A 25,014-nucleotide genomic window follows, 5' to 3' on the forward strand; every position below is an offset into this window, starting at 1 on the left:
TAAACTCTCCTTCCAGACTCACAGTAAGCATCTCCAATCCAAAATTAAATCTAGAATCATCTTCCTATACCGCAACAAAGCACCCTTCACTCATGCTGCCAAACATACCCTTGTAAAACTGACCATCCTACCGATCCTCGACTTCGGCGATGTCATCTATAAAATAGCCTCCAACACTCTACTCAGCAATTTGGATGCAGTCTATCACAGTGCTATCTGTTTTGTCAACAAAGCCCCATATACTACCCAACACTGCGACTAGTTGGCTGGCCCTCGCTTCATACTCGTCGCCAAACCCACTGGCTACAGATTATCTACAAGTCTCTGCTAGGTAAAGCCCCATACTATCCACCACTGTGACCTGTGCTTTAAGCATCAGCTGTCAAAGCAGCTCACAGATCACTGCACCTGTACATAGCCCATCTGTAAACAGCCCATCTATCTACCTCATCCCCATACTGTATTTATTCATTTATTTATCTTGCTCCTTTGCACCCAGTATCTCTACTTGTACATTCATCTTCTGCACATCTACCATTCCAGTGTTTAATTGCTATATTGTAATTACTTCGCCACCATGGCCTATTTATTGCCTTAACTCCCTTATCTTACCTCCTTTGCACTCACTGTATATAGACTTTTTTGTTTTCTTTAGTTCTACTGTATTATTGACTGTATGTTTTGTTTATTCCATGTGTTGTTGTATGTGTGGAATTGCTATGCTTTATCTTGGCCAGGTCGCAGTTGTAAATGAGAACTTGTTCTCAACTAGCCTACCTGGTTAAATAAACGGTGAAATAAATAAAAATGAATAAAAAACTTCCTGTATGAAAAGCACAGAGTTTACAATCCCCACTTCTTCCCAGGTTCGTCTGCGTCTGTCCGGTGTACACAACGGCTGGAGTGGTGCTCTGCGGTTCGGTTTCACCAGTCTGGACCCGAGCGAGCTCAACTCCTCCAACATCCCCAAGTACGCCTGTCCGGACCTGGTGACGCGGCCGGGTTACTGGGCCAAAGCCCTGCCGGAACGCCTGGCGATCCGCAACAACGTCCTGTCCTTCTGGGCCGACAGACACGGCCGTGTGTTCTACAGTATCAACGAGGAGGAACCCATCCTCTTCCACTGTGGTCTGAGTATAGGATGTCCGCTCTGGGCCATCATAGACATCTATGGCCTCATCCAGGAGGTTACACTGCTAGGTCAGTCTCTACCTTGTTAAATATACTTTTCTGTCTTAGGGTTCCAACAACAGCATGACATTGGCCCAAAGTCTTGTCAAGTAATTCCTTCCTAACCAAAGGGTTGTACTGTGAGAGAAGAGTAGCAGCACGATACTACACTGTAGAACAACAAGCCTAGGAGTCAGAGAGAAAGTCAGTCAATGGTAGCCAAACACTTCCCCTCATTAGGACCACAACACATTCACAGCTGAGTTGAGCTGTTCCCTTATAAGGCCAACCATTCACAGCTGAGTTGAGCTGTTCCCTTATAAGGCCAACCATTCACAGATGAGTTGAGCTGTTCCCTTATAAGGCCAACCATTCACAGCTGAGTTGAGCTGTTCCCTTATAAGGCCAACCATTCACAGATGAGTTGAGCTGTTCCCTTATAAGGCCAACCATTCACAGCTGAGTTGAGCTGTTCCCTTATAAGTCCAACCATCTGAAATCTTGCTTGATTTATCATCCAAAGGGTCCCAGAGATAACATGAAGTGTCGTTATGTTAGATAAAATCCTTTTTCATATCCTAAAACGGTCCATAAAACATGCACGATCGATTTTGTATTTCCACTCGTTGAATTTGCAAAGAAACTTTGCACATACACTGCTGCCCTCTTGTGGACACCATCAGAACTACAACCAGAGTGATGGCTAGACCTGGGACCTTTCTGTTGCATTTTAAAAATGGTGGCAGAACAAAGAAAAACAGTCGTTTCTTTCTTTGTATTATCTTCTCCCAGATCTCTTGTGTTATATTCTCCAACATTCAATTCACATTTCCACAAATTTCACAGTGTTTCCTTTCAAATGGTACCAATAATAACCATATCCTTGCTTCAGGGCCTGAGATACAGGCAGTTAGATTTGGGTATGTAACTTTAGGCTTAAATTGAGGAGAAAAAAGGGGGCTATCCCTAAGGGCTTGTAAAGTAAGCATTTCACTGTAAGGTCTACATTTGTATTCGGCACATGTGACAAATAAAGTTTGATTGGTCAAGATGCTCTCAATGGTGCAGCACTACCCTCTGTAGCGTCTTCCCAAACAGTTTCCATACCAAGCGGTGATGCAGCCAGCCAAGATGCTCTCAATGGTGCAGCTGTAGAACTTTGAGGATCTGAGGGCCCCGTGCCAAATCTTTTCAACCCCCTTAGCGGGGAAGAGGCACTACCACGCCCTCTTCACAACTGGGTTGGTGTGTGTGGACCATGATAGATCCTTAGCGATGTGGACACTGAGGAACTTGAAGATCTCGCTCCGCTCCACTACAGTTCCTTGGATGTGGATCGGGACCTGCTCGCCCCTCCGTTTCCTCTAGTCCACGATCAGCTCCTTGGTCTTGTTGACGTTGGGGGAGAGGTTGCTGTCCTGGCAGTGTGGTGTAGGGTCTCTGACCTCCTCCCTATAGGTCGTCTCATCGTTGTCTGTGATCAGTCCAACCAGTGTCTCCTCTCTCTCTCTCTCTCTCTCTCTCTCTCTCTCTCTCTCTCTCTCTCTCTCTCTCTCTCTCTCTCTCTCTCTCTCTCTCTCTCTCTCTCTCTCTCTCTCTGTGTGTGGGTTAATCATTGGTCTGACCATGTTTGGTAAAGGCTGCTGGTGCTGGGAGCAGTCTACTCAGTGAGGCGCCTCAGCTCTCTGCTTGCTGCTCCAGAAACAGACCTGGGTTCAAATACTATTTGAGATCTTTCAAACAGCTTTAGCGTTTGCTCTAGTCTGCCTAAAGTACCATATGTGGGGGATTTTAATTCTTGAGACTATTCTATTGGTAACATTGCAACAGGCAAACTCAATCTAGTCCAGATAAAGTATTTGAAATGATTTCAAATAGTATTTAGACCCTGATTTCTATAGTATCACTGGAAACAGTCATCACCCTCACACAGTCACCTTCAGCCAAGACACAGTCATCACTCTCACACAGTCACCTTCAGCCAAGACACAGTCATCACCCTCACACAGTCACCTTCAGCCAAGACACAGTCATCACCCTCACACAGTCACCTTCAGCCAAGACACAGTCATCACCCTCACACAGTCACCTTCAGCCAAGACACAGTCATCACCCTCACAGTCACCTTCAGCCAAGACACAGTCATCACCCTCACAGTCACCTTCAGCCAAGACACAGTCATCACCCTCACACAGTCACCTTCAGCCAAGGCAGTTTGTTATATAAACTGATAATGTCTGGGACAGTTTGTTATATCAACTGATAATGTCTGGGACAGTTTGTTATATAAACTGATAATGTCTGGGACAGTTTGTTATATAAACTGATAATGTCTGGGACAGTTTGTTATATCAACTGATATTGTCTGGGACAGTTCAGCTGTGCTTCCAATTCTAATGAAGTCTACTTCGTCACATCAGCAGTGCAGATAGGAGCCGAGTGAGACGGTTATATTAGACGGCTTCGCTTCAATAATTTAAGCCTTTAAGTGGCTCAAAGCACAAACATTATGGGTTCACTGAAATACAGGATCTTTCTCAGCAGTATCACGCTGCTAGACAGGCTGGGCTGGGGGCTGGACTGGGGGCTGGGAACTGGGCTGGGGGCTGGGCTGGGCTGGGCTGGGCTGGGCTGGGCTGGGGGCTGGGCTGGGCACTGGGGCCTGGGGGCTGGACTGGGGGCTGGGGGCTGGGCTGGGGGCTGGGCTGGGGGCTGGGCTGGGGGCTGGACTGGGGGCTGGGCTGGGGGCTGGGCTGGGGGCTGGGCTGGGGGCTGGGCTGGGGGCTGGACTGGGCTGGGGGCTGGGCTGGGGTCTAGGCTGGGTTCTGGGTTTGAGGCTACATAAGGAATAGTTCTCAGAACATACCAGACCATCTCCCTCACCTCTGCTATTCTCCCTCTAAAGTATGTTTGCATAGGAGTTCCTTCATTTAGAGTAACGTAAAGTAATCTCTATGGGCTTGTTATCTTCAGTCCAAAAATACTTCATATTTGACTTGACTATCATTATTCTGCTTTGCTCCAGAAGGAACGATGTTGCTAATGAATGAGTAGTCTCTTTAATAGAACCTACTGCTCACCTACCTTATCTTGTTCTCCCCCTATCTCTCTCTCTATCTCTCCTGCCCCTCTGTCTCCTTCCCCTCTCTTTCCCTCCCTCTTCCTCTCTCTGTCCCTCTCTCTTCTCTCCCATGCTCTCCTGCCCCTCTGTCTCCTTCCCCTCTCTTTCCCTCCCTCTTCCTATCTCTGTCCCTCTCTCTTCTCTCCCGTGCTCTCCTGTCCCTCTCTCTCCCTCTCCCTCTCTCTCACTCTACCTCCTTTCCCTCTCCCCTTGCTCTCTCTCCTCCCAGAGAGCAAATTTGCAGAGAGTGTCGGGTCCAGTTGTCTGTCTGCGGCCCGTCTCAGTGCCTACCTCCCTCAGAGCAGCCACGACTCCGCAAACTACAACAACAACCAGCTAGAGAACAACCAGGCCGCCGCGAAGATGGCCACGTTACAGCTCAACAACAAAGCCACTGCGAAGATGGCCACTGCGAACTACAGCTCAAATTCTGTAAGTTGTTTGTCTATATATTCCTTCTGTATATTGTGTTTATGGTCTATATATTCTGTCTGTATATTGTGTTTATGGTCTATATATTCTGTCTGTATATTGTGTTTATGGTCTATATATTCTGTCTGTATTTGTGTTTATGTCTATATATTCTGTCTGTATATTGTGTTTATGGTCTATATATTCTGTCTCTATATTGTGTTTATGGTCTATATATTCTGTCTGTATTTGTGTTTATGGTCTATATATTCTGTCTCTATATTGTGTTTATGGTCAAATCAAATCAAATCAAATGTATTTATATAGCCCTTCGTACATCAGCTGATATCTCAAAGTGCTGTACAGAAACCCAGCCTAAAACCCCAAACAGCAAGCAATGCAGGTGTAGAAGCACGGTGGCTAGGAAAAACTCCCTAGAAAGGCCAAAACCTAGGAAGAAACCGAGAGAGGAACCAGGCTATGTGGGGTGGCCAGTCCTCTTCTGGCTGTGCCGGGTGGAGATTATAACAGAACATGGCCAAGATGTTCAAATGTTCATAAATGTCCAGCATGGTCGTATAATAATAAGGCAGAACAGTTGAAACTGGAGCAGCAGCACGGTCAGGTGGACTGGGGATAGCAAGGAGTCATCATGTCAGGTAGTCCTGGGGCATGGTCCTAGGGCTCAGGTCAGTTGAAACTGGAGTAGCAGCACGGTCAGGTGGACTGGGGACAGCAAGGAGTCATCATCTCAGGTCGTCCTGGGGCATGGTCCTAGGGCTCAAGTCCTCCGAGAGAGAGAAAGAAAGAGAGAATTAGAGAGAGCATATGTGGGGTGGCCAGTCCTCTTCTGGCTGTGCCGGGTGGAGATTATAACAGAACATGGCCAAGATGTTCAAATGTTCATAAATGACCAGCATGGTCGAATAATAATAAGGCAGAACAGTTGAAACTGGAGCAGCAGCATGGCCAGGTGGACTGGGGACAGCAAGGAGTCATCATGTCAGGTAGTCCTGGGGCACGGTCCTAGGGCTCAGGTCCTGAGAGAGAGAGAAAGAAAGATAGAAGGAGAGAATTAGAGAATGCACACTTAGATTCACACAGGACACTGAATAGGACAGGAGAAGTACTCCAGATATAACAAACTGACCCTAGCCCCCCGACACATAAACTACTGCAGCATAAATACTGGAGGCTGAGACAGGAGGGGTCAGGAGACACTGTGGCCCCATCCGAGGACACCCCCGGACAGGACCAAACAGGAAGGATAAAGGTCTATATATTCTGTCTGTATATTGTGTTTATGGTCTATCTATTCTGTCTGTATTTGTGTTTATTGTCTATATATTCTGTCTGTATATTGTGTTTATGGTCTATATATTCTGTCTGTATTTGTGTTTATGGTCTATATATTCTGTCTGTATATTGTGTTAATTTACTATATATTCTGTCTGTATTTGTGTTTATGGTCTATATATTCTGTCTGTATATTGTGTTTATGTCTATATATTCTGTCTGTATTTGTGTTTATGGTCTATATATTCTGTCTGTGTTTGTGTTTATTGTCTATATATTCTGTCTGTATATTGTGTTTATTGTCTATATATTCTGTCTGTATTTGTGTTTATGGTCTATATATTCTGTCTGTATATTGTGTTTATGTCTATATATTCTGTCTGTATTTGTGTTTATGGTCTATATATTCTGTCTGTGTTTATGTTTATTGTCTATATATTCTGTCTGTATATTGTGTTTATGGTCTATATATTCTGTCTGTGTTTGTGTTTATTGTCTATATATTCTGTCTGTATTTGTGTTTATTGTCTATATATTCTGTCTGTATTTGTGTTTATGGCTCTATATATATTATTGTGGCAGCATCATGTCACCAGGTAAAATTCCTGGTGCATGTACAGTACACTACCGTTTAAAAGTTTGGAGTCACATAGAAATGTCCTTGATTTTGAAAGATAAGCACATTTTTGGTCCATTAAAAGAACATCAAACTGATCAGAAATACAGTGTAGACATTGTTAATGTTGTAAATTACCATTGTAGCTGGAAACGACAGATTTGAATGGAATATCTACACAGGTGTACAGAGGTCCATTATCAGCAACCATCACTCCTGTGTTCCAATGGCACGTTGTGTTAGCTAATCCAAGTACAGTGGCCCATTATCAGCAACCATCACTCCTGTGTTCCAATGGCACGTTGTGTTAGCTAATCCAAGTACAGAGGCCCATTATCAGCAACCATCACTCCTGTGTTCCAATGGCACGTTGTGCTAGTTTATCATTTTAAAAGGCTAATTGATCATTAGAAAACCCTTTTGTAATTATGTTAGCACAGCTGAAAACTGTTGTCCTGATTAAAGAAGCGTTAAAACTGGCCTTCTTTAGACTAGTTGAGTATCTGGAGCATCAGCATTTGTGGGTTCGATTACAGGCTCAAAATGGCCAGAAACAAATGACTTTCTTCTGAAACTCATCAGTCTATTCTTGTTCTGAGAATTGAAGGCTATTCCATGTGAGAAATTCACAAGAAACTGAAGATCCCGTACAACGCTGTGAACTACTCCCTTCACAGAACAGAACAAACTGTCTCTAACCAAAGTAGAAAGAGGAGTGAGAGGCCCCGGTGCACAACTGAGCAAGAGGACAAGTACATTAGAGTGTCTAGTTTTAGAAACAGACTCCTCACAAGTCCTAAACTGGCAGCTTCATTAAAAAGGACCCTCAAATACCAGTCTCAACGTCAACAGTGAAGAGGTGACTCCGGGATGCTGGCCTTCTAGACAGAGTTCCTCTGTCCAGTCTCAACATCAACAGTGGAGAGGTGACTCCGGGATGCTGGCCTTCTAGGCAGAGTTGCAAAGAAAAAGCCATATATCAGACTGGCCAATAAAAAGAAAAGATTAAACTGGGCAAAAGAACACAGACACTAATGTTGTCATTAACAAAATTAACAATGTCTACACTGTATTTCTGATCAATTTGATGTTATTTTATTGGACAAAAAAATGTGCTTTTTTTTCAAAAACAAGGACATTTCTAAGTGACACCAAACATTTGAACAGTCGTGTAAATGTACCTGGGGAATAAATGTGTTTTGGATTCTGACACCTTACAGCTCAACAACCAGATGATCCCCTGTTGTACCACATCTTCCTCCTCCATAACATCATCATCATCCGTCTCATTCTCCACCCCCCGGTTGGTCCGAGCTGGGCTCCCCTCGCCGCTCGACACCGACCTCCACTTCCATCCAGTCCGTGGCCCGGACGTCATCCTGTCAGCTGACCGCTCTGCAGCGTGTATCCACTTCCTTGAGTCTTCGAGGACTCTGGTGTTCTCAGATCGCCCCCTAAGGGTCAGGGAGACGCTCTACGTCGAGGTCGGTCATCTCGGCCTGCCCTACTTCGGGGCGCTCCTTTTCGGACTGACCTCCTGCGATCCGGGGTCCCTCCATGCTGGGGAACTTCCTGCCGACCCAGAGGTGCTGCTGGACAGGAAGGAGTACTGGGTGGTGTACCGCGGCTTCCCCATGCCCTGCTCCGGGGACGTTCTGTCCTTCAGCCTGACACCTAGCGGTGAGGTGCATCATGGGGTCAATGGGGCGGCCAGAGGGAGGCTGCTGTGTGTCGATTCATCACAGAAACTCTGGGCCTTCTTTACCCTGCATGGAGCGGTCAACAGACTCAGGATACTGGGTAGGTTATTCACATACACTATAAAAAATGAAAATATAACATTTACATAAGTAGTCAGACCCTTTACTCAGTACTTTGTTGAAGCACCTTTGGCAGCGATTACAACCTTGAGTCTTCTTGGGTATGACGCTACAAGCTTGACTCGTCTGTATTTGGGGAGTTTCTCCCATTGTTCTCTGCAGATCCTCTCAACCTCTGTTGCTGCACAGCTATTTTCAGGTCGATCGGGTTTAAGTCCGGGCTCTGGCTGGGCCACTCAAGGACATTCAGAGACTTGTCCCGAAGCCGCTCCTGCGTTGTCTTGGCTTTGTGCTTTGGGTCGTTGTCATGTTGTCACGCCTTGGTCATTGTATTTTGTGTTTTTGTTATATGTTTGGGTAGGCCAGGGTGTGACATGGGTTTATATGTTGTTTTCGTATTGGGTTTTGTATTATTTGGGATTGCGGCTGATTAGGGGTGTTGTATAGGCTTGGCTGCCCGAGGCGATTCTCAATCAGAGTCAGGTGATTCTCGTTGTCTCTGATTGGGAACCGTATTTAGGGAGCCATAGTTTCACTTTGTATTTCGTGGGTGATTGTTCCTGTCTTTGTGTAGTGTTCACCAGATAGGCTGTAATAGGTTTCTCGTTCCGTTTGTTGTTTTTGTATTTAGTTATTTAATGTATCGTCACTTTTCATTCATTAAAGATCATGAGTAACAAACACGCTGCATTTCGGTCCGACTCTCTTCCTTCAACAGACGAACGCCGTTACAGAATCACCCACCACTCACGGACCGAGCAGCGTGTTAACAGGCAGCAGCGTAAGGAGGACGTTATGGACGGTAGAGGCATGGAGTATACGACGTGGGAAGAAATCGACAGGTGGGCGGCCGACCCAGAGAGAGTGCAGGAGCCCGCCTGGGATTCTCTGGAACAATGCGAAGAGGGCTATAGGCGAATGGAGTCGAAGAGGGGAACACGGCGGCGCAGAGCGAAAACCGAAAGTCACCCCAAAAAATGTATTGGGGGGGGGCTCAGGGAGAGTATGGCTGAGTCAGGAGATAGACCTGAGCCTACTCTCCCTGTTAATTGTGAGGAGCAGCAATATAAGGACTTCTGGTCTTGGGAGATGATATTAGATGGAAAAAGACCCTGGGCGCAGCCGGGAGAATATCGCCGTCCCAAGGAAGAACTATAAGCGGCTAAAGCGGAGAGGGGCTGGTATGAGGAGGCAGCACGGCGACGCGGTTGGAAGTCCGAAAAGCAGCCCCAAAAAATTATTGGGGGGCGGCTAGAAGGGAGTATGGCTATGCTAGGTAGGAGACCTGCACAAACTCCCTGTGCTCACTGTTGGGCTAGAGAGACCGGGCAGGCACCGTGTTATGCTATGGAGCGCACAGTGTTTCCAGTGCGGGTGCATAGCCGGGTGCGGCACATACCAGCCCTTCCTATTGGCCGGGCTAGAGTGGGCATCGAGCCAGGTAAGCTTGGGCAGGCTCGGTGCTCAAGAGCTCCAGTGCGCCTGCACGGTCCGGTCTATCCAGAGCCACCTCCACACATCAGTCCTCCGGTAGCAGCTCCCCGCACCAGGCTTCCTGTGCGTGTCCTCAATCCTGTAGCACCAGTTCCAGCACCACGCACCAGGCCTTCTGTGCGCCTCGCCTGTTCAGCACAGCCAGAGCCTTCCTTCCCTCCTGCGCTACTGGAGTCTCCTGTCTGTTCAGCGCTATTAGAGCCTTCCTTCCCTCCTGCACTGTCGGAGTCTCCCGCCTGTTCAGCGCTATCAGAGCCTTCCTTCTCTACAGCGCTGCCGGAGCCTCCTGCCTGTTCGGAGCAGCCTGAGCTGTCAGTCTGCATGAAGCAGCCAGAGCTGCTAGTCTGCAAGGTGCTGCCAGCCTGCATGGAGCAGTCAGAGCTGTCAGCCTGCATGGAGCAGTCAGAGCTGTCAGTCTGCATGAAGCAGCCAGAGCTGTCAGTCTGCATGAAGCAGCCAGAGCTGTCAGTCTGTAAGAAGCAGCCAGAGCTGCTAGTCTGCAAGGTGCTGCCAGCCTGCATGGAGCAGTCAGAGCTGTCAGTCTGTAAGAAGCAGCCAGAGCTGTCAGTCTGCATAGAGCAGCTAGATCCGCCAGTCAGCCATGATCTTATAGATCTGCCAGACAACCAGTCTCTTTTAGATCTGCCAGACAACCAGTCTCTTCCAGATCTGCCAGACAACCAGAATCTTCCAGATCTGCTAGTCAACCTGAATCTTCCAGTTCCGCCAGCCAGCCAGGATTTACCGGAGCCTACTACCTGCCTGGGCTTCATCTCAGTACTGGGCTTCTTCTCAGTACTGGGCTTCCCCTCAGTCCCGGGCTGCCCCTCAGTCCCGGGCTGCTTCTGTCCCGAGCTGCCCCTCTGTCCCGAGCTGCCCCTCTGTCCCGAGCTGCCCCTCTGTCCCGAGCTACCCCTCAGTCACGAGCTGCCCCTCAGTCCAGTGGGGATCTAGGTGAGGACTATTAGGCCATGGTCGGCGGAGAGGGTGGATTATCCCAGGACGCGAAGGGGAGGAACAAGGACATTAATGGAGTGGGGTCCACGTCCCGAGCCGGAACCGCCACCATGGACAGACGCCCACCCGGACCCTCCCTATGGTTTGAGGTGCGTCCGGGAGTCCGCACCTTAGGGGGGGGGGGGGGTTCTGTCACGCCTTGGTCATTGTATTTTGTATTTTTGTTATATGTTTGGGTAGGCCAGGGTGTGACATGGGTTTATATGTTGTTTTCGTATTGGGGTTTGTATTATTTGGGATCGCGGCTGATTAGGGGTGTTGTATAGGCTTGGCTGCCTGAGGCGATTCTCAATCAGAGTCAGGTGATTCTCGTTGTCTCTGATTGGGAACCGTATTTAGGGAGCCATAGTTTCACTTTGTATTTCGTGGGTGATTGTTCCTGTCTTTGTGTAGTGTTCACCAGATAGGCTGTAATAGGTTTCTCGTTCCGTTTGTTGTTTTTGTATTTAGTTATTTAATGTATCGTCACTTTTCATTCATTAAAGATCATGAGTAACAAACACGCTGCATTTCGGTCCGACTCTCTTCCTTCAACAGACGAACGCCGTTACACATGTGCCTTTTACTGAGGAGTGGCTTCCGTCTGGCCACTCTACCATAAAGGCCTGATTGGTGGAGTGCTGCAGAGATGATTGTCCTTCTGGAAGGTTCTCCCATCTCCACAGTGGAACTCTGGAGCTCTGTCAGAGTGACCATCGGGTTCTTGGTCACCTTCTTAACCAAGGCCCTTCTCCCCCGATTGCTCAGTTTGGCCGGGTGGCCAGCTTTAGGAAGAGTCTTGGTGATTCCAAACTTCTTCAATTTAAGAATGATTGAGGGCGCTGTCTTCTTGGGGACCTTCAATGCTGCAGAAATATTTTGATACCCTTCCCCAGATCTGTGCCTCGACACAATCATGTCTCGAAGCTCTACGGATAATTCCTTCGACCTCATGGCTTGGTTTTTGCTCTGACATGCACTGTCAACTGTGGGACCTTATATAGACAGGTGTGTGCCTTTCCAAATCATGTCCACTCAATTGAATTTACCACAGGTGGACTCCAATCAAGTTGTAGAAACATCTCAAGGATGATCAATGGAAACAGGATGCACCTGAGCTCAATTTAGAGTCTTATAGCAAAGGGTTTGAATAATTATGTAAATAAGATATATATTTTTTTAAAGTGTTAGAAATTTGTTAAACTTTCTAAAAAACCTGTTATTACTCTCATTATGGGTTATTGTGTGTAGATTGATGAGGATTTTTTATTTATTTAATCCATTTTAGAATATGGCTGGAACGTACCAACATTTGGAAACAGTCAAGTTGTCTGAATTCTTCCGAAGGCACTACATACTATATCATATAGATACTGTATATAAATACTCATCACAGACACTCTGGTCCTTCTTTACCCTGCATGGAGACATCAACAGACTCAGCCCAGCAATGTTTTCAGTATATCAGCAGAAATCCTATACCATTACTGAATGCTTGTACCGTATGGGCTATGTCATGGACAAAGTACTGGTCAGAAAGTGTACCAGTACACAGTAGTCACACCCTCAGCTTCCTGGTTTCCAACAATCCCTTCAGTTCCCAGTTCTTTTTCATTCTTTCCCAGACCCAGAGGAATGCTGGTGCGTAATGATGACGCTCCCATGGTCCTCTCTGTTCCCCTCTGGGTTATTTTAGGATGTGACTTATCTGCTCTCTCCCACCAACTGCTCCCTTATAAACCCCCCCCCCCTCTCTCTCCCTCTTTCTCTCGCTCGGTCAGCCCAGCCGACCACCCAGATTAAATACAGCTCCCTAGGGGCTTTATAACACTGTACAAAGTACTCCAATAAAACTATTTTCCTTTAAAATGTTTGAAATCTAGCTGTCTGATTACGTAATAATATATCTGATGTAGTGTTGTTAGACTTACTGAACAGATTATTTATGTAATGCCTTACTGTTGTAGTTTTATGGCTATCACCCACGATGCAGTTCACCAGTCTGTCATCGCTCTGTTTGCTGTTCTGTACCATCAGAGATTGCAACACACTGTTTTATAGCTGTACTGAGATTAGGTCTCAATTGAAAAAGAGATGTAACTCTCCATCTAACCAAACTAGGATATAAAACCAGTCTATATTTCTTTCCTTCTCTTGAAAAAAAAAGATTTAATAATCTTGCAAAGTCTAAAGTTGTTAAAGTAGAACGTAACATGTGTTTGTGTCACAGAGACAAAGATGACATTATAGCGAGAGACAGAGACATTATAGCGAGAGACAGAGACATTATAGTGAGAGACAGAGACATTATAGCGAGAGACAGAGACATTATAGCGAGAGACAGAGACATTATAGCGAGAGACAGAGACATTATAGCGTGCTTGACATTGAAAGGTAATTTCCCACTGTGGAGCGTGACAAAGCGCGACGGGATTGAATCCTAAGCGATGTTTACTGCGTGTGTGTCTCTGTCGCTGTGTTCCAGGCACGCTTCAGTCCAGCCCTTCCTTCCTTTCCTCCCAGACCAGTAGTAGCAGTAGTAGTCCAGACGACAGTGGTTCTGACCCGGCCTTCAGCGTCAACAGGTCCTCCTCCGAGTCCTCCCTGGGTCAGTTACACACACGTGACCACACACACATGACTTTATGAAGGCTCTATAGTAGCTGTTATAAACTGACTTCATGAAGGCTCTATAGTAGCTGTTATAAACTGACTTCATGAAGGCTCTATAGTAGCTGTTATAAACTGACTTTATGAAGGCTCTATAGTAGCTGTTATACACTGACTTTATGAAGGCTCTATAGTAGCTGTTATACACTGACTTCATGAAGGCTCTATAGTAGCTGTTATAAACTGACTTCATGAAGGCTCTATAGTAGCTGTTATAAACTGACTTTATGAAGGCTCTATAGTAGCTGTTATAAACTGACTTCATGAAGGCTATAGTAGCTGTTATAAACTTGCTTTATGAAGGCTCTATAGTAGCTGTTATAAACTTGCTTTATGAAGGCTCTATAGTAGCTGTTATAAACTTGCTTTATAAGGCTCTATAGTAGCTGTTATAAACTTGCTTCATGAAGGCTCTATAGTAGCTGTTATAAACTTGCTTCATGAAGGCTCTATAGTAGCTGTTATAAACTTGCTCTATAAGGCTCTATAGTAGCTGTTATAAACTTGCTTTATGAAGGCTCTATAGTAGCTGTTATAAACTTGCTTTATGAAGGCTCTATAGTAGCTGTTATAAACTTGCTTTATAGCGCTATAGTAGCTGTTATAAACTTGCTTCATGAAGGCTCTATAGTAGCTGTTATAAACTTGCTTCATGAAGGCTCTATAGTAGCTGTTATAAAACTCAACAAGTTGCTGTTCATTTGAAGTAGTAATGTAAAAATGTTTCCCAGGGCCTCCTCTCATTCTAACACCTCTCCTATCTCCATCTCCTCCTCAGTGACGGCCCCCAGCTCCCCTCTCAGCCCCCCTGTCTCCCCCACGCTGTCTCCCCCACCCTGTCTCCCCCACGCTGTCTCCCCCTCCCTGTCTGCCCCAGAGCTGCCTTCTGGTGGTAAGAACGGGGAGTGCACCGTCTGTTTCGACCAGGAAGTGGACACAGTCATCTACACCTGCGGACACATGTGTCTGTGTAACAACTGTGGGCTAAAGCTGAAGAGACAAGTGAATGCCTGCTGTCCTATCTGCCGCAGGCCCATTAAAGACGTCATCAAGACATACAGACCATGAGAGGACTGGGACATTACTGAGACATTACTGGGACATTACTGGGACATTACTGGGACATTATTGCAACAGGCCCATTAAAGACGTCATCAAGACATACAGACCATGAGAGGACTGGGACATTACTGGGACATTACTGGGACATTACTGAGACATTATTGCAGCAGGCCCATTAAAGACGTCATCAAGACATACAGACCATGAGAGGACTGGGACATTACTGGGACATTACTGAGACATTACTGGGACATTACTGGGGCATTACTGGGACATTACTGGGACATTACTGCAGCAGGCCTATTAAATACGTCCCATTAAAGACGTCATCAAGACATACAGACCATGAGAGGACTGGGACATTACTGAGACATTACTGAGACATTACTGGGACATTACTGGGGCATTACTGGGACATTACTGGGACATTACTGCAGCAGGCCTATTAAATACGTCCCATTAAAGACGTCATCAAGACATACAGACCATGAGAGGACTGAGACATCACTGGGACATTACTGGGACATTACCTAGACATTACTGGGACATTACTGGGACATTATTGGGACATTACTGGGACATTACTGGGACATTATTGCAGCAGGCCCATTAAATACGTCCCATTAAAGATGTCATCAAGACATACAGACCATGATGTCTGGGACATTACTGGGACATTACTGGGACATTACTGAGACATTACTGGGACATTACTGGGACATTACTGCAGCAGGCCCATTAAAGACGTCATCAAGACATACAGACCATGAGAGGACTGAGACATTACTGGGACATTACTGGGACATTACTGAGACATTACTGGGACATTACTGGGACATTACTGGGACATTACTGGGACATTACTGCAGCAGGCCCATTAAAGACGTCATCAAGACATACAGACCATGAGAGGACTGAGACATTATTGGGACATTACTGGGACATTACTGGGACATTACCGCAGCAGGCCTATTAAAGACGTCCCATTAAAGACGTCATCAAGACATACAGACCATGATGTCTGGGACATTACTGCAGCAGACATTGTCTAGAGCAGGGATATTCAACTCTGACCCTACGAGATCTGGAGTACTGCTGGTTTCCTGTTCTACGTGATAATTCATTTCACACCTGGTGTCCCAGGTCTAAACCAGACCCTCATTAGAGGGGAATCACCCACCTGGTGTCCCAGGTCTAAATCAGTCCTTGATTAGAGGGGAATCACCCACCTGGTGTCCCAGGTCTAAATCAGACCCTCATTAGAGGGGAATCACCCACCTGGTGTCCCAGGTCTAAACCAGACCCTCATTAGAGGGGAATCACCCACCTGGTGTCCCAGGTCTAAACCAGACCCTCATTAGAGGGGAATCACCCACCTGGTGTCCCAGGTCTAAACCAGACCCTCATTAGAGGGGAATCACCCACCTGGTGTCCCAGGTCTAAATCAGTCCCTGATTAGAGGGGAATCACCCACCTGGTGTCCCAGGTCTAAATCAGGCCCTGATTAGAGGGGAATCACCCACCTGGTGTCCCAGGTCTAAATCAGTCCCTGATTAGAGGGGAATCACCCACCTGGTGTCCCAGGTCTAAATCAGTCCCTGATTAGAGGGGAATCACCCACCTGGTGTCCCAGGTCTAAATCAGACCCTCATTAGAGGGGAATCACCCACCTGGTGTCCCAGGTCTAAACCAGACCCTCATTAGAGGGGACTCACCCACCTGGTGTCCCAGGTCTAAATCAGTCCTTGATTAGAGGGGACTCACCCACCTGGTGTCCCAGGTCTAAATCAGTCCCTGATTAGAGGGGAATCACCCACCTGGTGTCCCAGGTCTAAATCAGTCCCTGATTAGAGGGGAATCACCCACCTGGTGTCCCAGGTCTAAATCAGTCCCTGATTAGAGGGGAATCACCCACCTGGTGTCCCAGGTCTAAATCAGACCCTCATTAGAGGGGAATCACCCACCTGGTGTCCCAGGTCTAAACCAGACCCTCATTAGAGGGGACTCACCCACCTGGTGTCCCAGGTCTAAATCAGTCCTTGATTAGAGGGGACTCACCCACCTGGTGTCCCAGGTCTAAATCAGGCCCTGATTAGAGGGGAATCACCCACCTGGTGTCCCAGGTCTAAATCAGGCCCTGATTAGAGGGGAATCACCCACCTGGTGTCCCAGGTCTAAATCAGTCCCTGATTAGAGGGGAATCAGCAGTGGAACTGGCTTTGAGGGCCAGATGTATATTTGAAGGCCATAGAGACAGACTGGACACCATTTCAACAGGCTCGTCAAGGTCATCATTAAGCCTGACCATCCATGAGAGGACAAACTACTGGGACAGGGCTCTGTATGCACCCCAGAGACGTCTCTTACCAAACTGGGCACTCTACACTACGGCAGGTCCATCACGGAGCTCCCACATCAAGACATATTGGCCCTGATAGACTGGACACTCTACACTACAGCAGGTCCATCACAGACCTCCCACATCAAGACATATTGGCCCTGATAGACTGGACACTCTACACTACAGCAGGTCCATCACAGACCTCCCACATCAAGACATATTGGCCCTGATAGACTGGACACTCTGCACTACAGCAGGTCCATCACGGAGCTCCCACATCAAGACATATTGGCCCTGATAGACTGGACACTCTGCACTACAGCAGGTCCATCACGGAGCTCCCACATCAAGACATATTGGCCCTGATAGACTGGACACTCTGCACTACAGCAGGTCCATCACGGAGCTCCCACATCAAGACATATTGGCCCTGATAGACTGGACACTCTACACTACAGCAGGTCCATCACAGACCTCCCACATCAAGAAATATTGGCCCTGATAGACTGGACACTCTGCACTACAGCAGGTCCATCACGGAGCTCCCACATCAAGACATATTGGCCCTGATAGACTGGACACTCTACACTACAGCAGGTCCATCACAGACCTCCCACATCAAGACATATTGGCCCTGATAGACTGGACACTCTCTCTCTCTCTCTACCTGAGATCTCTCTCTCTCTCTACCTGAGACTCTCTCTCTCTCTCTACCTGAGATCTCTCTCTCTCTCTACCTGAGACTCTCTCTCTCTCTCTACTCGAGACTCTCTCTCTCTAGCTGAGACTCTCTCTCTCTCTCTACCCGAGACTCTCTCTCTCTCTCTCTACCCGAGACTCTCTCTCTCTCTCTCTCTCTCTCTCTCTCTCTCTCTACCTGAGACTCTCTCTCTCTCTCTCTCTCTCTCTCTCTCTCTACCGAGACTCTCTCTCTCTCTACCCGAGACTCTCTCTCTCTCTACCCGAGACTCTCTCTCTCTCTACCTGAGATCTCTCTCTCTCTCTACCTGAGACTCTCTCTCTACCCGAGACTCTCTCTCTCTCTCTACCCGAGACTCTCTCTCTCTCTCTACCTGAGATCTCTCTCTCTCTCTACCTGAGACTCTCTCTCTCTCTACCCTCTCTCTCTCTCTACCCGAGACTCTCTCTCTCTCTCTCTACCCGAGACTCTCTCTCTCTCTCTCTACCTGAGACTCTCTCTATCTCTCTACCCGAGACTCTCTCTCTCTAGCTGAGACTCTCTCTCTCTCTCTCTCTCTACTCGAGACTCTCTCTCTCTCTCTCTACCCGAGACTCTCTCTCTCTCTCTCTACCCGAGACTCTCTCTCTCTCTCTACCCGAGACTCTCTCTCTCTCTCTCTACCCGAGACTCTCTCTCTCTCTACCTGAGATCTCTCTCTCTACCCCTTCTCTCTCTCTCTCTACCCGAGACTCTCTCTCTCTCTACCCGAGACTCTCTCTCTCTAGCTGAGACTCTCTCTCTCTCTCTCTCTCTACCCGAGACTCTCTCTCTCTCTCTCTACCCGAGACTCTCTCTCTCTCTCTACCCGAGACTCTCTCTCTCTCTCTACCTGAGACTCTCTCTCTCTCTACCCGAGACTCTCTCTCTCTCTCTTTCTCTCTCTCTCTCTCTCTCTCTCTCTCTCTCTCTCTCTCTCTCTCTCTCTCTCTCTCTCTCTCTCTCTCTCTCTCTCTCTCTCTCTCTACCTGAGACTCTCTCTCTCTACCCGAGAGTCTCTCTCTCTCTCTAGACTGGACACTCTACACTACAGCAGGTCCATCACAGACCTCCCACATCAAGACATATTGGCCCTGATAGACTGGACACTCTCTCTCTCTCTCTACCTGAGATCTCTCTCTCTCTCTACCTGAGACTCTCTCTCTCTCTCTACCTGAGATCTCTCTCTCTCTCTAGCTGAGACTCTCTCTCTCTCTCTACCCGAGACTCTCTCTCTCTCTCTACCCGAGACTCTCTCACTCTCTATCTCTCTCTCTCTACCCCCTCTCTCTCTCTCTCTCTCTCTCTCTCTCTCTCTCTCTCTCTCTCTCTCTCTCTCTCTCTCTCTCTCTACCCACTCTCTCTCTCTCTCTCTACCTGAGACTCTCTCTCTCTCTCTCTCTCTCTCTCTCTCTCTCTCTCTCTCTACCGAGACTCTCTCTCTCTCTACCCGAGACTCTCTCTCTCTCTACCCGAGACTCTCTCTCTCTCTACCTGAGATCTCTCTCTCTCTCTACCCGAGACTCTCTCTCTCTCTACCCGAGACTCTCTCTCTCTCTCTACCTGAGATCTCTCTCTCTCTCTACCTGAGACTCTCTCTCTCTCTACCCTCTCTCTCTCTCTACCCGAGACTCTCTCTCTCTCTCTACCCGAGACTCTCTCTCTCTCTCTCTCTACCCGAGACTCTCTCTCTCTCTCTACCCGAGACTCTCTCTCTCTAGCTGAGTCTCTCTCTCTCTCTCTCTCTACTCGAGACTCTCTCTCTCTCTCTCTACCCGAGACTCTCTCTCTCTCTCTCTACCCGAGACTCTCTCTCTCTCTCTACCCGAGACTCTCTCTCTCTCTCTCTACCCGAGACTCTCTCTCTCTCTACCTGAGATCTCTCTCTCTCTACCCCTTCTCTCTCTCTCTCTACCCGAGACTCTCTCTCTCTCTACCCGAGACTCTCTCTCTCTAGCTGAGACTCTCTCTCTCTCTCTCTACCCGAGACTCTCTCTCTCTCTCTCTACCCGAGACTCTCTCTCTCTCTCTACCCGAGACTCTCTCTCTCTCTCTACCTGAGACTCTCTCTCTCTCTACCCGAGACTCTCTCTTTCTCTCTCTCTCTCTCTCTCTCTCTCTCTCTCTCTCTCTCTCTCTCTCTCTCTCTCTCTCTCTCTCTCTCTCTCTCTCTCTCTCTCTCTACCTGAGACTCTCTCTCTCTACCCGAGAGTCTCTCTCTCTCTCTACCTGACCTCTCTCTCTCTACCCGAGACTCTCTCTCTCTCTCTACCTGAGACTCTCTCTCTCTCTACCCGAGACTCTCTCCCTCTCTCTACCTGAGACTCTCTCTCTCTCTACCCGAGACTCTCTCTCTCTCTCTACCTGAGACTCTCTCTCTCTCTACCCGAGACTCTCTCTCTCTCTACCTACCTGAGAATCTCTCTCTCTCTCTCTCTCTCTCTCTCTCTCTCTCTCTCTCTCTCTCTCTCTCTCTCTCTCTCTCTCTCTCTCTCTCTCTCTCTCTCTCTCTACCTGAGACTCTCTCTCTCTCTACCCGAGACTCTCTCTCTCTCTCTCTACCTGAGACTCTCTCTACCCGAGACTCTCTCTCTCTCTCTACCTGAGACTCTCTCTCTCTACCTGAGACTCTCTCTCTCTCTACCCGAGACTCTCTCTCTCTCTCTCTCTCTACCTGAGACTCTCTCTCTCTACCTGAGACTCTCTCTCTCTCTACCTGAGACTCTCTCTACCTGAGACTCTCTCTCTCTCTCTACCTGAGACTCTCTCTCTCTACCCGAGACTCTCTCTCTCTCTACCCGATACTCTCTCTCTCTCTACCCGATACTCTCTCTCTCTCTCTACCTGAGACTCTCTCTCTCTCTACCCGAGACTTTCTCTCTCTCTCTCTCTCTCTCTCTCTCTTTCTCTCTCTCTCTCTCTCTCTCTCTCTCTCTCTCTCTACCCGAGACTCTCTCTCTCTCTCTCTACCTGAGACTCTCTCTACCATAGCTGAGGGCGGCAGGGCTTTCTTTTCCTGTTTGTCTGCCTGTCACATGGTTTTTCTAAATGTCTGGTTTTAACCCTTCACGTGTTGGAAGGACAGCTGAGGGGACTCTTCTGTGAGTCACCACTCTGCCAAATACCTTCTATCTTTGTGCCTTAGACAATGTTTGTCAAATGTCTTCATGTCCAAGTTCTAAATATGATGACAATGCTATTTGTAAATGAAGGTGTTGTGGAATTAATGAAGAATGGTCACTGCAGACAGCTTATGCAAAATAAAAAGAGACTGTTTATGTCATGCTTCTAAATGAGAAAAATATATAACCACACGTTGGCGAATTGTTCAGGGCTTTTTACTATGAAGAGAAAGATGTTTGAACAAGACATGCAGAGTGTTATTAAATGAAACGTGCTGTACAGAGTATACAGATGTCTCCTTGTAGTGCACTACGCTGGTCTAAAGTAGCGCACTATATAGGGAATAGGGTTCCATAGGGCTCTGGTCTAAAGTAGCACACTATATAGGGAATAGGGTTCCATAGGGCTCTGGTCTAAAGTAGCACACTATATAGGGAATAGGGTTCCATAGGGCTCTGGTCTAAAGTAGCACACTATATAGGGAATAGGGTTCCATAGGGCTCTGGTCTAAAGTAGCACACTATATAGGGAATAGGGTTCCATAGGGCTCTGGTCTAAAGTAGCACACTATATAGGGAATAGGGTTCCATAGGGCTCTGGTCTAAAGTAGCACACTATATAGGGAATAGGGTTCCATAGGGCTCTGGTCTAAAGTAGCACACTATATAGGGAATAGGGTTCCATAGGGCTCTGGTCTAAAGTAGCACACTATATAGGGAATAGGGTTCCATAGGGCTCTGGTCTAAAGTAGCACACTATATAGGGAATAGGGTTCTGGTCTAAAGTAGTGCACTATATAGGGAATAGGGTTCCATAGGGCTCTGGTCTAAAGTAGTGCACTATATAGGGAATAGGGTTCCATAGGGCTCTGGTCTAAAGTAGTGCACTATATAGGGAATAGGGTTCCATAGGGCTCTGGTCTAAAGTAGTGCACTATATAGGGAATAGGGTTCCATTTGGGGCACAGGCTTATTCTGTGGTGTGCTAGAATGTAAATGTGATTTATTGTGTATTCAGGTGTTTTCTCTGGCCCCGTTTATACCTGGTGGTTTGTTCTGATCTCTCTGGCCCCGTTTATATCTGGTGGTTTGTTCTGATCTCTCTGGCCCCGTTTATACCCGGTGGGTTGTTCTGATCTCTCTGGCCCCGTTTATATCTGGTGGTTTGTTCTGATCTCTCTGGCCCCGTTTATACCCGGTGGGTTGTTCTGATCTCTCTGGCCCCGTTTATACCTGGTGGTTTGTTCTGATCTCTCTGGCCCCGTTTATACCCGGTGGGTTGTTCTGATCTCTCTGGCCCCGTTTATACCTGGTGGGTTGTTCTGATCTCTCTGGCCCCGTTTATACCTGGTGGTTTGTTCTGATCTCTCTGGCCCCGTTTATACCTGGTGGTTTGTTCTGATCTCTCTGGCCCCGTTTATACCTGGTGGTTTGTTCTGATCTCTCTGGCCCCGTTTATACCTGGTGGGTTGTTCTGATCTCTCTGGCCCCGTTTATACCCGGTGCTTTGTTCTGATCTGCTCTACATTCTGATTGTGCCCATATTTACAGAAATATGTCTACACAAAGTATTAAAAGTGTCTGTTATCCATCCACTGTCTGCATTGTGACCACATTTCCTGGTCCCTTCATTTAGGCAAATTATTTCAAAGCAATCCACTCAAAATAATATTTATTTATTGCAAGACAGAAATGTAATCAATCAATGGTGCCACATGTCAACGATTTTAGGGGCCAAGAATATTTATGATTTAAATATTACATTTAAATATTTAAATGTTTTCATTTAGATCTGTCTACACTTGTACAATATCCAGACACAGTGTGTGTCTGACTACCTCTAGAGGGGATCAGGAAAATCTGATCACAGTGTGTCCTTTGTTTTGTCTACATCGGTCCAAAAAGAAATGTGGACAAGATCAGGACAAAGGACGCATGTTAGAACCAGATATAAACAGGGTTTCTGTGAGAGGAAAGAGACAGGATGCGTTTAGTGAATTCGCCCCTAGGGGGCAGCCTCTGCATTGAGAAATGATAACCATCCTAAGTCAAGAGACATCACTTTGTCAATCACAACATTTCACTTGACCTCTTGTATTTTAAAAGGACATAGTTTTCCATTCCCAGTTTTCCATTCCCGCTGTACCTTTGTAGGGATCATAACGACTAAACAACAACCAGACGTGATGGATCCTGCAGAACCAGTTCCTCCACATGTCAGCCTGTCATCCAGAACCTTCCAGTTGACAAGGAAACAACGGAACATTCCAGGTTGAAGTTCACCGGACGCTGTAACCAAAAAATAAGAAGACTGTATAAAATGTTTTATAAATGAGGAACATAGAACCGTATGTTGGCTTATTTTTCAGGGCGTTTCACTATGAAAATACCGTGCCATCAGAAATGATTCATACCCCTTGACTTATTCCATGTTTTGTAACGGCCTGAATTCCAAATGGATTTGATGCTGGTGAGAGGGGAAGACGGCTCGTAATAATGTCTGGAATGGAGTAGGCGGAACAGCACCAAACACATGTTAATTACGTTGTAGCATCACAATGAGCCATTACAGTGCCAGCAGCAATACCTGAGTAGAACAGAGCAAGGGAGAGAGTAGCAGAGATGCTGTACAGGTCTGTAGGTAGAGATGCTGTATCGGTCTGTAGGTAAGAGATGCTGTATCGGTCTGTAGGTAGAGATGCTGTATCGGTCTGTAGGTAGAGATGCTGTATAGGTCTGTAGGTAGAGATGCTGTATCGGTCTGTAGGTAGAGATGCTGTATCGGTCTGTAGGTAGAGATGCTGTATCGGTCTGTAGGTAGAGATGCTGTATCAGGTCTGTAGGTAGAGATGCTGTACCGGTCTGTAGGTAGAGATGCTGAATAGGTCTGTAGGTAGAGATGCTGTATTGGTCTGTAGGTAGAGATGCTGTATAGGTCTGTAGGTAGAGATGCTGTATCGGTCTGTAGGTAGAGAGATGCTGCTATAGGTCTGTAGGTAGAGATGCTGTATCGGTCTGTAGGTAGAGATGCTGATGTCTGTATCGGTCTGTAGGTAGAGATGCTGTATCGGTCTGTAGGTAGAGATGCTGTATCGGTCTGTAGGTAGAGATGCTGTATCGGTCTGTAGGTAAGAGATGCTGTATCGGTCTGTAGGTAGAGATGCTGTATCGGTCTGTAGGTAGAGATGCTGTATCGGTCTGTAGGTGCAGTGGAGATGGCAGTTCTAACTTTTTATTTTGGGGTATGTTATTTGACCTTTATTGAACTAGGCAAGTCTCTTAAGAATAAATTCTTATTTAAAATGACGGCCTCCCAAAAGGCAAAAGGCCTCCTGTGGGGACGGGGGCCTGGGATTAAAAATAAAAACAATATAAATACAATATAAATATAGGACAAAACACATCACAACAAGAGAGACGACACAACACTACATAAAGAGAGACAACACAACACTACATAAAGAGAGACAACACAACACTACATAAAGAGAGACCCCACAACACTACATAAAGAGAGACAACACAACACTACATAAAGAGAGACACCACAACACTACATAAAGAGAGACACCACCACTACATAAAGAGAGACAACACAACACTACATAAAGAGAGACAACACAACACTACATAAAGAGAGACACCACAACACTACATAAAGAGAGACAACACAACACTACATAAAGAGAGACAACACAACACTACATAAAGAGAGACACCACAACACTACATAAAGAGAGACTTAAGACAACACAACACTACATAAAGAGAGACCCACAACACTACATAAAGAGAGACAACACAACACTACATAAAGAGAGACACCACTACATAAAGAGAGACCACAACACTACATAAAGAGAGACAACACAACACTACATAAAGAGAGACAACACAACACTACATAAAGAGAGACACCACAACACTACATAAAGAGAGACACCACAACACTACATAAAGAGAGACACCACAACACTACATAAAGAGAGACAACACAACACTACATAAAGAGAGACAACACTACACTACATAAAGAGAGACTTAAGACAACACTACATAAAGAGAGACAACACAACACTACATAAAGAGAGACAACACAACACTACATAAAGAGAGACAACACTACACAACACTACATAAAGAGAGACTTAAGACAACACTACATAAAGAGAGACAC

The 25,014-nt window shown here is 46.7% G+C and overlaps 1 protein-coding gene across 2 annotated transcripts in view; it reads left to right on the plus strand.

Annotated features, from left to right (window-relative positions):
• Positions 1-15,907, plus strand: part of neurl1b (neuralized E3 ubiquitin protein ligase 1B) — a 75,871-nt gene extending 59,964 nt beyond the window's left edge. For both annotated transcript variants that reach the window (XM_046296258.1, XM_046296259.1), the window contains exons 3-7: positions 867-1,200; positions 4,521-4,723; positions 7,835-8,414; positions 13,410-13,532; positions 14,373-15,907. In XM_046296258.1, coding sequence (XP_046152214.1) covers positions 867-1,200; positions 4,521-4,723; positions 7,835-8,414; positions 13,410-13,532; positions 14,373-14,662 — 1,530 coding nt within the window. In that variant the 3' untranslated portion in view covers positions 14,663-15,907. The remainder of the gene's footprint in view (positions 1-866; positions 1,201-4,520; positions 4,724-7,834; positions 8,415-13,409; positions 13,533-14,372) is intronic.
• The last annotated feature ends 9,107 nt before the right edge of the window (positions 15,908-25,014 follow it).

Source organism: Oncorhynchus gorbuscha, linkage group LG13 (assembly GCF_021184085.1).
Source record: "Oncorhynchus gorbuscha isolate QuinsamMale2020 ecotype Even-year linkage group LG13, OgorEven_v1.0, whole genome shotgun sequence".
In the NCBI taxonomy this organism is placed as follows: Eukaryota; Metazoa; Chordata; class Actinopteri; order Salmoniformes; family Salmonidae; genus Oncorhynchus; species Oncorhynchus gorbuscha.